Here is a 13,081-nt window from a genome sequence, read left to right on the forward strand (position 1 = left end):
GAGGGAAGGAAGGAAGGAAGGAAGGAAGGAAAAGAAAGAAAAGAAAGAAGAAAGAAAGAAAGAAAGAAAAGAAAAGAAAGAAGAAAGAAAGAAAGGAAAGAAAGAAAGAAAGAAAGAAAGACAGACATAAGTGATTAACTTCTTCTAATCTATAACTGAGATCTGAGTCCTGAAGACCTTTTTCTGGAGTCTCAGTAAATGTACTTAATCTATGCGGATCCAAGTGCTGGGGTGATTATCCTTATTATCTTGTCTCCTGCTAAATCATGGAGGTCTGAGGAGTTCCTTCAGACCCCCAATAAACTTGTTTGTGGAGGTGTTGATAATTTCTTCAGATCCCCAATAAAACGTGTTTAATCCTAAATGGGACCTGTTAAGAATTTCTTCATTTTCTTGTCATGATTCAAGGCCCAGGAAAGGCCTGGGCAAAACTTTTGGTGGGCTTTTATTACATTCCAGCCTTTGTATGAGGGCACTGGCTCTATTAGCTTTTAATATTTAACTTAACCACTCAGTGCTGAACAGTTGTTTTGGAGGCTTGAGTTAGTGAGACCTGGCCTGCCCACAATAGTGCCTGTGCCAGTTTAAATCCCCACCAGCAGTGTATGAGTTCCCTTTTCTCTGCACCTTTGCCAGCATGTTATTTTTTGCCTTTTTGATTATAACCATCCTAAATGCAATGAGATGAAACCCGGTTGTAATTTTGGTTTGCATTCCCTGATGATTCGTGATGTTGAGCATTATTTCATATATTTTATTTATTAGTCATTTGTATGTCTTCTTTTGAGAAATATGTTTAGATCACTTGTCCATTTTTTAATCGGATTGCTTGTCTTTTCTTCTGCCATTGAGATATTTGAGTCACCTTCTTGATAAAAAGGCCAGACTCAGCTGGTATGAGACTGTTTGTCCTTTGCCCTTCTGCTTCTTTCTGCCTGGAATGCAAATGAAATGCCCAGAAGCACAGCAGCCATTTAAGGAACAATGTGTTCTAAAAGCATACACTACAGATGTCAGAGCAAGAAGCCAGGTCTTTGACTTTATCATGGAGCCACTGTCTCAATCCCAACCTGGTTGTCATCAGACTGCTTGTTGTATGAGAAAAATACTACCCTTTTGCTTATACCACCAAAGTAAGGTTTGCTGTTATATGTAATCAAATGTAAACCCCAACTGATATGGTGTAAAACAACACTAAAGAGTGTTACCAACACAGTCATGTCAATCATGGTCAAAGGATAAAGAGATGCACGGGAATTCAAACACCCAATGTGGGATAATGGTTTTCTCTGGGTGGAAGTGAGGGGATGAGACTGGAAAGAGGAACGACCGGGGACTTCCACCGGAGTGCTAATGTCTGACTTCTTATGCCAAGTAGTGAGTACACAGGTGAGTTTTATTACCTATTATATCCTTTTGTGTATCCTAAATATTTTATAATAAGATGTGAGTCTGGGCCAGGCGTGGTGGCTCACGCCTGTAATCCCAGCACTTTGGGAGGCCGAGGCGGGTAGATCACGAGGTCAAGAGATCGACACCATCCTGGTCAACATGGTGAAACCCCGTCTTTACTAAAAAAAATACAAAAAATTAGCTGGGCATGGTGGCGCATGCCTGTAATCCCAGCTACTCAGGAGGCTGAGGCAGGAGAATCGCCTGAACCCAGGAGGCGGAGGTTGCGGTGAGCCGAGATCATGCCATTGCACTCCAGCCTGGGTAACGAGTGAAACTCCGTCTCAAAAAAAAAAAAAAAAAAAAAATAAGATGTGAGTATAAAGAGTAGGTGAGAGGAAAAAATGTAATGGTACAAAGGGAAAGGCCTCACTATTTACTGGTTGGCCCACCTTATTAGCTGTAGCTCCTTCCACCAAGAGGTCCTAAAATCCTAAGGGCACTTGGCTTAATGAATCATTCAGCTCACCATTCTCACTTTGGCCAGGACTCACCACCTTCCTTGGATAAGCATAATTATCTTATTCCTACCCTCAATGGCCAGGTTCTGATACACACCCCTCCTGGGATGGGGTAATAGGGAGAGGCTCCCCACCACTCCCCAATAATCAGACATCAGACATACTGAATCAGTGGAGTGTAATGAAAGAGGTGGCACAGAATGGCTTGGACATACACAAGGCAGAGCCACAGCCCCAAATATTGAGTCCACACGTCCTGGGAACCTAAGCTTCTGCACTGTGAAAACACTTCCAAGATGGTCTGAAGCATTCCTCTTGTTGAGAACCCCTGTCATGAATCATTCTTTATCCTTATCTTCTCAGCAAGAATACTAATGACCATTGCATTCTACAGTTTATAGCACAAAATACTTTTAAATAAATTTCCAAATATAAAATGACATCATAATATTGAATGAATAAACTTTTGAACACAACATCATTGCCCCTGACCCTGAAGATTCTGCTCTTCCCCCTGGGGAGCATGTGCACCACTCCATCCACCCCAGAAAAAGCTTAGTCCATTCCTCTGTCTCTCAGAACCCAAGAGCCCATGCTCCCAGATTTAGCAGGAAGAGGTCATATGCGTTTGGGGAGATCCAATATTCTAAGAAATATACCTCCATGTTTCCAGACTATTCTATTACCCTAGATAGAGTTGGAGGGGATATTTCATAGAGGAACAGACAGCCCAGGTGGCAGGGAATGGCAGCTGTCTACAGTAAAGAACCCACTAGCATCACTCTTTTTTTTTTTTTGGATAAGGAGTTTTGCTGTTGATGCCCAGGATGGAGTGCAATGATGCAATCTCAGCTCACTGCAACCTCTGCTTCCCGGGTTCAAGCGATTCTCCTGCCCCAGCCTCCCAAGTTGCTGGGATTACAGGCATGTGCCACCACACCTGGCTAATTTTTTGTATTTAGTAGAGACAGGGGTTTCACCATGTTGGTTAGACTGGTCTCGAACTCCTGACCTCAGGTGATCCACCCACCTCAGCCTCCCAAAGGGCTGGGATTACAGGCAAGAGCCACGGCACTTGGCTATATTACTCATTTTTAATGAAACTCTTCACACAGCCTCCATCTCCATTCCTAGACTGATGCCTAAGAATGTTCACACCCAGAGTCAGGCACAGGGCTGAGGGTCAAACTCAGGCTGAGGCTCTATGTCCCAAACTGCATGGGAGAATGTCTCCCTTCCCATCTCTCCCCTTTAGTTGGAATCAGTGTTCTGCCCCAATGTGGCCCAGAATTATCTATCTGCTTTCCCACTTGACAAGTGAGGATGTGGAGGGGAAAGAGGGGACACTACACCCCAGTTGTCCCTGCAGGTTCCTATCAAAGCTGGGATGAGAACTTATATCTTTCAAGTCCCAAAGTGGTTATTTTTAAACTAAGGGTGAATCTAAAAAGCTTCATTCTTTTCTTTGCTCCAAAACTTTCAAAGAACATTGTTTTTATCACCAAATCTTCAAATCATGTGCCTGAATTCTAAAAAGGCTTAAAGGCTGGTTTCACTTCCTGTGTGGAGGCAGCCTGCCATTAACTGGAACAAGTGAAAAACTGGAGTCCATGAATATTTATTACCTCACTGAGAATTCTCTAAGCGACACAGTGACAGAAAACAACTTTCAGTAAGTTTGAGTCTCTGTTCTAATATTCTCCAGTAAGATAGCCTGTTCTTACTTGTGAAAGTGATCATTTCCAAAACCATAATGAAGCCAATCTACTATTGGTAGCTTTAACAACAAGGCCCTAAGGCTTAAGAAAGCAAAACAAGTCCTTCTCCAGAATAAACAAGGCTTTCCTTTGTGTATCTAATGAGAGGCAAGACCACAGCTAAGGCAAGTTCTAAGATGTTTACTGTCCCTGAATGCTGAGGAGTCTCAAAGAAAAAGCAAATTACATGCACAAAAAAGGGATCTGTCAGAAAGTATTTGTGTAAGTATCAACCTGAGATCTAAATCCAGAGGATGGACCCCTCCAGGAGTGAGCTAGGGCAGGGTACTAACCCTGTGATGATTGGATCTTGTTTTGAAGAGACCGACAGAAATACATGGAAGGCACAGGGTACAGGAGTACAAGGAGAAACATACAAGTCTAAAATGTGCTGGCATTGAGCTTCCAAAACGAAACGAGTTTTCTCTAAGCACAAATATAAATGTTCTTAGGTTTTGGTGTTATTTTGTTCCAAACATAAAGCCAATATCTGTTCACTCTTTCTCTCTTCCTTCTCCCTGCCTGCCACCTCCAAGACTCACGGAAAATCCATTTACCATTGAGTGAAAGAACACTGATAGTTGATGAACTAGGCAAGAAGGATGAAATAAAATGCTTTAGAATTCAGTGTAGGTTTCTGGCTGGGCATGGTGGCTAACACCTATAATCCCAGCGCTTTGGGAGGTCGAGGTGGGCCAATCACTTGAGGTAAGGAGTTTGAGACCAGCCTGGGCAACATGGTGAAACTCCGTCTCTACTAAAAATACAAAAATTAGCTGGGTGTGGTGATGGGTGCCATGTAATCCCATCTGCTGGGGAGGCTGAGGCAGAAAAACCGCTTGAACCCAGGAGGCGGAGGCTGCAGTGAGCTGAGATTGTGCTATTGCACTCCAGCCTGGGTGACAGAGTAACCCTCCATGTCAAAAAAAAAAAAAAAAAAAAGAACTGAGTGTAGGTTTCTCAATGAAATGTTCAAGATATAAACACATTTTTTATTTATTAGTCTGAAACACCAGGATCTGAGGACATAGCAGCCCAGGGTTTCACATGCAGGCTATGTCCCTAGATTCTGCTGCCTGACAAGAAGCCCCGAGAGAGTGAAAATGTGGCAGCTCCCATGAAAAGAGGGCTGTTCAGCTGCAGAGTCCCACAAAATGGGAAGACCTAGGCCCTCCCTTCCTGTGGAATAATCTTTCACCCAGTTCAACAGCCATGGTTCAGATAGAAAACTAAGGCCTAGGAGGGAGGAAGTGCCAGGACGGCAGGTATTCTTAGTATTCTTGTTCTCCAAAAGGGGCCTGCACATCCTAATGGAATTCTCTGTCCCTGCCAGGCTGCATTTTCAGCACTTCAGCTGGAGGCAGGAGTGGGGGACCCTTGGAATGGAAAGAGAGGGAATTGGTTTAACTCTGGTCAAGAGTTAGCCAATGCCCAGAGTGCCAGAGGGAGAGTAATCAGGACTCCCTCTAGGGCACCTGAAGGCTGGCTCACCCAGGCCATCAAGCAGGAAGCACCAGGAGTCAGGAGTTCACCTGGGGCTCATGGCCCTTTCCATTTCCTACAAAGGCACCATGCGCACACATACCCACACCTGTACAGGGAATCTACTCTAAGAACCAAAGCCTCATTTTCTCTATGTTGCAGCCAACTGATCTCATTGGGAAAACCTAGCTCGATGTGGTAAGAAGGAAAATAATTTTCTGGATGTTCACACTCAAAAACCCTAAAAGAAAACAAATACAAAAAATAATAAAAAATAAATAAATAAAAACCACACCCACTTTGGAATAGAGTTATGTGGGAAAAGTTGAACAGGAACTGGAGTTTATTTTTCTACCTTCCTGAGAGGCACATGACAGGAAGCTATTCCTATACTATGTCAAGTCTGAACTCCATAAGGGAAGGTTTGGGGACAGAGGTAGGAAGGGAGTGGCAGTCAGGGCGGGCCCTGCTTCTTTGGAAAACTGCTTGGTCCTGGGTGGGTTTTGCTCAAATCACTAGAAAACAAAACCCTAAAGAGCTGCAGCAAAGGACTTGGGCACTCTAGGGACAGCCCAGGGCCCCTTCACCAAAGCATTCTGAAATGGAGGGTGGGCCATTTAGGACACACTTAGTGAGAAAACAACCCTCCCCCCAACACCTTTTGTCTAGGAAAAATATTTCCCCCAAACTTGAGTTCAGAAGATTCAAGAAGAACCTGGTAATAACGGCAAATATATTTTAAGCACTTATCACCTGCTGTTAGCTCATTTCATCCTCCTAACAATTCTACGAAACAGAGCCTTCCACTGTACTCAAAAAGGAACAGAGGTCCTGAAAGTTCACCACCACCCCAAAGCCCCAGAGGCCAGCTGGGCTAACACGTTCATTCCAGTCTCCAGAGGCATAGTGTGCCTCACATAGTGTGAGTCCTATTTCAGTTTTTAAAATAATTAACCTCCTGCGGAGACACATACCAATTCGGAGCCACGTTCTTTGGGTTAAGATTAAACTAATGACAAGGGCCGAAGTCAAGACACCCAGGGCTACCTGCCCCTGAGCAAGGAGTTGTTAGAACTGTGTTTAACATGAAAAATTACCTTCTGACATTTTTTTTTCTAGTTGGAATAGTTAGGAGAGTATAAAATGTTTGGGGTTAATATAGTCCAAAAATCTATTTTGTTTAATTTAATTAATTTGATCTATTTCGTTTTATTTCTTTAATTGACTAACTTCTCCAGTAATGAAATCACATTGGTTTCACAGCAAAATAAAAAACTGTTTTCTATTAAGCAAGCCCCGAATGTGAGGGCATGAGAGCTTCAGCAATTGTTTCTGGAAAAGCCAATAGGAAAAGCAAAGGGTGAGGAGCGCCTGGCAAGATGTGCAGGGGCGTGGTCCTTTCTTTCTTTTTTTTTTTTGAGATGGAGTTTCACTCTTGTTGTCCAGGCTGGAGTGCAATTGCGAGATCTCTGCTCACTGCAGCCTCCACCTCCTGGATTCAAGAGATGCTCCTGCCTCAGCCTCCCGAGTAGCTAGGATTATAGGCATGTGCAACCATGCCCAGCTAATTTTGTATTTTCAGTAGAGACTTTCTCCATGTTGGTCAGGCTGGTCTCAGACTCCTGAACTCAGGTGATCCTTTCACCTCAGCCTCCCAAAGAGCTGGGATTACAGGTGTGAGCCACTGCACCTGGCCGAAGGGTTGGTTCTTTCATGCTGTGCTCACTGAGCACCCATATGAGCTCCATGCTGTGTTAGAAGTGAACAAGAAAGCAGCCCTGCTACCAAAAGCTTACCTTGTAGTAGGGAGCAGTGAAGGAAAATGAGTAAAGAAAAAGGTAAATAGGAACTGATCAGGTTGTGAGACGCATTATCAGGAAATTAAGGGATAGTGGAGTATACATGTATAAGACTTTAGCTAAGGGTGGTTACTGGGGAAGGCCTCTCAAGGAGAACCTCTGAGCTGAAACCCAAAGTATGAGAAGAAGCCAGCATGCTGAGATCTTGGGGAAAAGTTTCCAGCCAGAGGGAACAGTGACTGCAAAGGCTGCTCAGGCCTGAGAAAAAAGACACAGGTGGCTGGAGTAGTGGGAACAAGAGGGAAGTGAATGGAAATGAGTCAAAGAGGTTCGCTGTCAGTCTCTGCAAACTCTAGTAGGGAACAGGAAGCCACTGGAAGATTTTCAAGGGGAAAACACAATCAGGTTCATTTCCAAGATCTCATTCTGGCTATTATATGGAAAGCAGCTGTTTCACATGTGTGTTCAAGGTCCTAGCTCAGTTTTTCTACCTGGCAGTATGTTCCCAATTCATAGGCATAAAAAGATTGAACCTCTTCTTTACCGACGCTGACTAGTAACTCACTGGCCCTTCTTCTATGATTATCTGGAAATTATTTCAAAAATTAACATTTAAAAACATAATTATTGGCTTTTTTTCATTTTATTAACTATTTTACTTTTTATTCCCTCATCGCCCATTCAACAGTTACTCATGGGCACCTTTTTTTTTTTTTTTTTTAAAATACTTTAACTTCTGGGGTACATGTGTAGAACAGGTAGGTTTGTTACATAGGTATACACATGCCATGGTGGTTTGCTACACCCATCAACCCGTCACCTACATTAGGTATTTCTCCTAATGCTATCCCTCCCCCGCCCCCCACCCCTTGACAGGCCCCCGTGTGTGATGTTCCCCTCCCTGTGTCCATGTGTTTTCACTGTTCACCTTCCACTTATGAGTGAGAACATGTGGTGTTTAGTTTTCTGTTCTTGTGTTAGTTTGCTGAGAATGATGGTTTCTAGCTTCATCCATGTCCTTGCAAAGGACATGAACTCATCCTTTTATATGGCTGCATAGTATTCCATGGTGTATATGTGCCACATTTTCCTTATCCAGTCCATCATTGATGGGCATTTGGGTTGGTTCCAAGACTTTGCTATTGTGATTTTCTGGTTTTTTTTTTTTTTAGATGGAGTTTCGCTCTTGTTACCCAGGCTGGAGTGCAATGGTGCAATCTCGGCTCACTGCAACCTCCGCCTCCTGGGTTCAGACAATTCTCCTGCCTCTGCCTCCTGAGTAGCTGGGATTACAGGCACGCACCACATGCCCAGCTAATTTTTTTGTATTTTTAGTAGAGACGGGGTTTCACCATGTTGACCAGGATGGTCTCGATCTCTTGACCTTGTGATCCACCCGCCTCGGCCTCCCAAAGTGCTGGGATTACAGGCGTGAGCCATTGTGCCCGGCGGTTTTTTTTTTTTTAATTGTGTTCAGCTGTGCATGGTGGCTCATGCCTATAATCCCCACAATTTGCGAGGATAAGGCAGGAGGATCCCTTGAGTCCAGGAGTTCAAGACCAGCCTGGGCAACATAGTGAGACCCTGTCTCTACAAAAAATAAAAAATTAGCCAGGCATGGTGGTATATGCCTGTGGTCACAGTTACTTGGGAGGCTGAGGAGGGAGGATTGCTTGAGCTCGGAAGGTTGAGATTGCAGTGAGCTATGATCATGCCACTGCACTCTAGCCTGGGTAGCAGAATGAGACCCTGTCTCAAAACAAACAAAAAGAAAGAAAAAGAAATGAAGGAAGGAAGGAAGGAAGGAAGGAAAAGAAAAGACAGAGAAAAAGCATTTCACTCAGCACTTTAATGAGTCAGAATAACTTTCTAAAAAGTTTTCATTTTTAAAATATGCACCATGTACTTTCAAAAAGCATTTGAAGCCTTTGTAATAAAGCCCACAAGCAACAGAACAACTTAAAAGTCTCCTCTGGAAAGATGTTTACAATATACTGAAATACATGTTACAATGTCAGTTTGGAAGATAAATATTAACATTAAAGAATCTCAAAAGCCTAATTTGTTCTAAGGGTTGAGTTTAGCTGCCCACATAGACTCATCATGAACTAAGTCCTCACAATGCATTCATTTTTATCCAGGTTTATACTTCTCTTGCTCCATTCTTTCCCTGGCCCTCCAGAGAGCCACCACTTGCCTCATTTTGCTGCTCAATGGCACCCCCATCAGAGACTGAGCAGAAAGGAAAGACTGGAAAGCCTCAAAATGCTCTTTGTTTGGCAGTTCCAGTTTTGTGTGTGCATGTTGTTGTGAGATGTGTGGTGTGTATGTGTGTTGGGGGACAGAGGGGAACTCCTGGGGTAAAGTGATGTTTAAATTTTATTTATCCATTCCTTTATAATTCTACAGTGTAGAATCTACACACACATTCTCATTCTTTCCCTCTCTCTCTCTCTCTCTGTCTCTTCTGTGTAGTCAGCAAAGCACTCAGACCCACAATATGTAATAGGAAAATCTTAAAATTAGATGAAGAGTTTAATTTCCTTTTTTTTTTTTTTCTGAGATGGAGTTTCCTCTTGTTGCCCAGTCTGGAGTGCAATGGCATGATCTACACAGGTTCAAGTGATTCTCCTGTCTCAGCCTCCCGAGTAGCTGGGATTACAGGCATGTGCTACCATGGCCAGCTAATATTTTGTATTTTTTTTTTTTTTTTTTAAGATGGGGTTTCACCATATTGGTCAGGCTGGTCTCGAACTCCTGACCTCAGGTGATCCTCCCACCTCAGCCTCCCAAAGTGCTGGGATTACAGACGTGAGCCACCGCGCCTGGCTAATATTTTGTATTTTTAATAGAGTCAGGGTTTCTCCATGTTGGTCAGGTGGGTCTCGAACTCCTGACCTCAGGTGATCTGCCCACCTCAGCATCCCAAAGTGCTGGGATTACAGGTGTGAGCCACCACGCCCAGCTAATTTCCATTTTTAATTTCTTTCTACAGTACTCCTCTTTGTGCTGTAATTCTGCCTGTGAAATTTCCATTCTTTAAGCTTTTCACAAGGTGAAATGTAACACTGTCAGACATCTCACAGGTAAAGTTCAAAACAAAAAGAAAAAAAGTGTAAGAAGAGGCCAGGTGCAGTGGCTGATGCCTGCAATCCCAGCACTTTGGGAGGCCGAGGTGGGAGGATCATGAGGTCAGAAAATCCAGACCATCCTGGCTATTATGACAAAACCCCGTCTCTAATAAAAATACAAAAAATTAGCCGGGCATGGTAGTATCCGCCTATAGTCCCAGCTACTTGGGAGGCTGAGGCGAGAATCACTTGAACCCAGGAGGTGGAGGCTGCAGTGAGTTGAGATTGCACCACTGCACTACAGCCTGGTCGACAGAGCGAGACTTCATCTAAAAAATAAAAATAAAAAATAAAGTGCAAGAAGAACAATAGGTGAAACTTTATTCTTCCAGCTGGGTGGATTTTAAAAGGCCTTTTTATGATTATCTGATAATATTGATTGTTGGCTACAAAAAATTTTTTATTACAGCCTTTTAAAAATTTAGAAAAACTGGGCTGGGCACGGTGGCTCACGCCTGTAATCCCAGCACTTTGGGAGCCCGAAGCAGGTGGATCACGAGGTCAAGAGATCCAGACCATCCTGGCCAACATAGTGAAACCCTGTCTCTACTAAAATATAAAAATTAGCTGGGGGTGGTGGCGTGCACCTGTAGTCCCAGCTGTTTGGGAGGCTGAGACAGGAGAATTGCTTGAACCCGGGATGCGGAGGTTGCAGTGAGCCAAGATCGCGCCACTGCACTCCAGCCTGGCACCTGGCGACAGAGCGAGACTCTGTCTCCAAAAAAAAAAAAAATTTAGAAAAAAAAAAGCACTCCAATTTTTAAGTATCTTACACAAAACTATTGTTCCCATTACTTTCTCCACAGTTTTCACCACACTCACTACCTCTAAGACTATTCACGGCCAGCCCTCACTAGTAGCAACATATAACAGATTTGTAGCAGATTATGAAAAATGGGTCTGGCAGAAATGCTGAGGAATTTTTGAAGGTTTGGTGGAGGGGGGCAGTGGAGAACAGAACTGCTTTAGTTCTTTGCCTGGTTTTTGGCTCTGAAAGTTTGTTTCAAATTGCTATGTTGCCCCAAATTATAAATTGCTTATGTAATTTAACGTGCAAAAAGTGGGTGCATTGTTTAAAAATTTTTCATTTGAGTAAATGAGCTTTCAAAGGGAAATCTCCAAGGAAAAACTGTTATATAACTTACTTGACTATAAATTGAGCTTTCCAGGTATTCCTAAAAAACATCTTTGATTATAATAGATGAAGGCTAGTCAAGTGCATTCACGATCAAAAGAGAGAAAATCTACACGCTGAAGGGAAATAGAAACTTTTTAGCTAAGAGAAAATACTTGGAATGTGTTTACTAAGCATTTTCACGTTTCTTTTTCTTTTGGATAAAGCCTGGTAAGTTTCTTCCAGCTTCCTCAAGAAGTGCATCGGCGATCAAACTTGAAATCTGGCCGGGCGCGGTGGCTCACGCCTGTAATCCCAGCACTTTGGGAGGCCGAAGCGGGTGGATCACGAGGTCAAGAGATCGAGACCATCCTGGTCAACATGGTGAAACCCCGTCTCTACTAAAAATACAAAAAATTAGCTGGGCATGGTGGCGCATGCCTGTAATCCCAGCTACTCAGGAGGCTGAGGCAGGAGAATTGCCTGAACCCAGGAGGCGGAGGTTCCGGTGAGCCGAGATCGCGCCATTGCACTCCAGCCTGGGTAGCAAGAGCGAAACTCCGTCTCAAAAAAAAAAAAAAAAAAAAAAAAAAAAAAAAAAACACTTGAAATCTGTTCATCACTCACTCCCCAAACAAGCTGTTCAAGTAGAATGAAACGGCCTTTCTTGCCTCCACTTATACCTGGAACAACACTTGGCTGCATCCAAGCACCGTACGTTCTGTTATGCCATATCAGGAGTGAAAAGAATGCTCCCCTTTTCCAGGCTCCCACACTCTCTGGGTGCCCCTGCAAAAGGATGCTAATAATGTCGGTAAGGGCCCAGTGGGAGCAGCCAGGACTGCCGTCCCTCCCTGGCCAGACGCCTGGCCTCGGTCTGTCGCGGCTCCCAGACTGTGACTCCGACTCCGGCACGCTGTCGGTTCGCCCCGCGCTGGTCCCTGGGGAGACGGGATCTGTGGCCCCCGGAACTCCCGCCAAAGCGGGGTCCCACCATGCAACTGTCTAGTGGAAAAGTTCTCAGACCAGCGCATTCCAGACCAGACCTGCTACCTATGTTCCTCTCGTAGGAACCTCGGGACTTGCAGCGAGCCTCGCGGAGCTCGACTTCCTCCTCCGCGGTGGAGGTGGGAGGCTGAAGCGCCGACCCCTTCCCGGCTTCACCACGACGAGCACCCACAAACCGGGCTGGGCGTCCTCGGGACGCTAGAAGGGCCGCGGTCAGTGGACGGTAGGCTCGCTTGCGCCCCATTCTCTGGCACTGCAGTAGGTGGAGGGTGTCTGCAAATTTGCCCAGCAGCTGGGCGCGCCCCAGTGGACGCACTCCCTCCCCTCAGCCCCAGGCTTCCTCCTAGAAGCCCCCAGCCGGGCGCACTCACCTGTACTCCAGAGGGCCGAGAGGAAGAGGCCCTGCAGCAGCGGTAGCGGGGCCGGCCGCATCCTGGGGCTGCGGATCTGTAATCTCTCCCCGGACGGACGGAGAGACCGACGTCCCGAACCTGTCCTGTCGCCTGCCAAGGGCGCCAGCGAAGCGCCCAGTCCCGGCGGCCCAGGCAGTGATTGCCGGAGAGGCGGAGCCCAGAAGCCGGCGGGAGGTGCCAAGGGCTGGAAGGGGCGGGCCCGGGGCCGAGCCGAGGCCGGCCGGGGCTGGAGGAGAGGGGAGGGCAGGGGCGCGAGTCCGGGCGGGCCCAGCAGGTTGGGGTGGGAGGGGGCGGGAGTACGGGGTGGGGGAGGAGGGGCGTAAAGGGGAAAAGGGAGGGGGCTGGAGAGGATGGGCGGGCCGGGGGCCACCGCGAAGCGGACCGCGGGGCAGGACGGGGCGGAGAGGAAGGGGAGAGGAAGGAGAGACCCGGAGGGAGCTGGAGGCAGAAGCGAAGGGGAGGGT

At 45.6% G+C, this 13,081-nt stretch overlaps 1 protein-coding gene across 1 annotated transcript in view; it reads right to left on the reverse strand.

Annotated features, from left to right (window-relative positions):
- MERTK (MER proto-oncogene, tyrosine kinase) overlaps window positions 1–12,762 on the reverse strand; it is a 133,270-nt gene extending 120,508 nt beyond the window's left edge. Inside the window, exon 1 of the mRNA XM_064371695.1 lies at window positions 12,576–12,762. Within this exon, the coding sequence (XP_064227765.1) occupies window positions 12,576–12,636 (61 nt within the window). The 5' untranslated portion in view covers window positions 12,637–12,762. The remainder of the gene's footprint in view (window positions 1–12,575) is intronic.
- Window positions 12,763–13,081: the final 319 nt, after the last annotated feature.

This window comes from Aotus nancymaae, unplaced genomic scaffold (assembly GCF_030222135.1).
Source record: "Aotus nancymaae isolate 86718 unplaced genomic scaffold, 86718_ANA_hifiasm-v0.15.2.pri h1tg000155l, whole genome shotgun sequence".
In the NCBI taxonomy this organism is placed as follows: Eukaryota; Metazoa; Chordata; class Mammalia; order Primates; family Aotidae; genus Aotus; species Aotus nancymaae.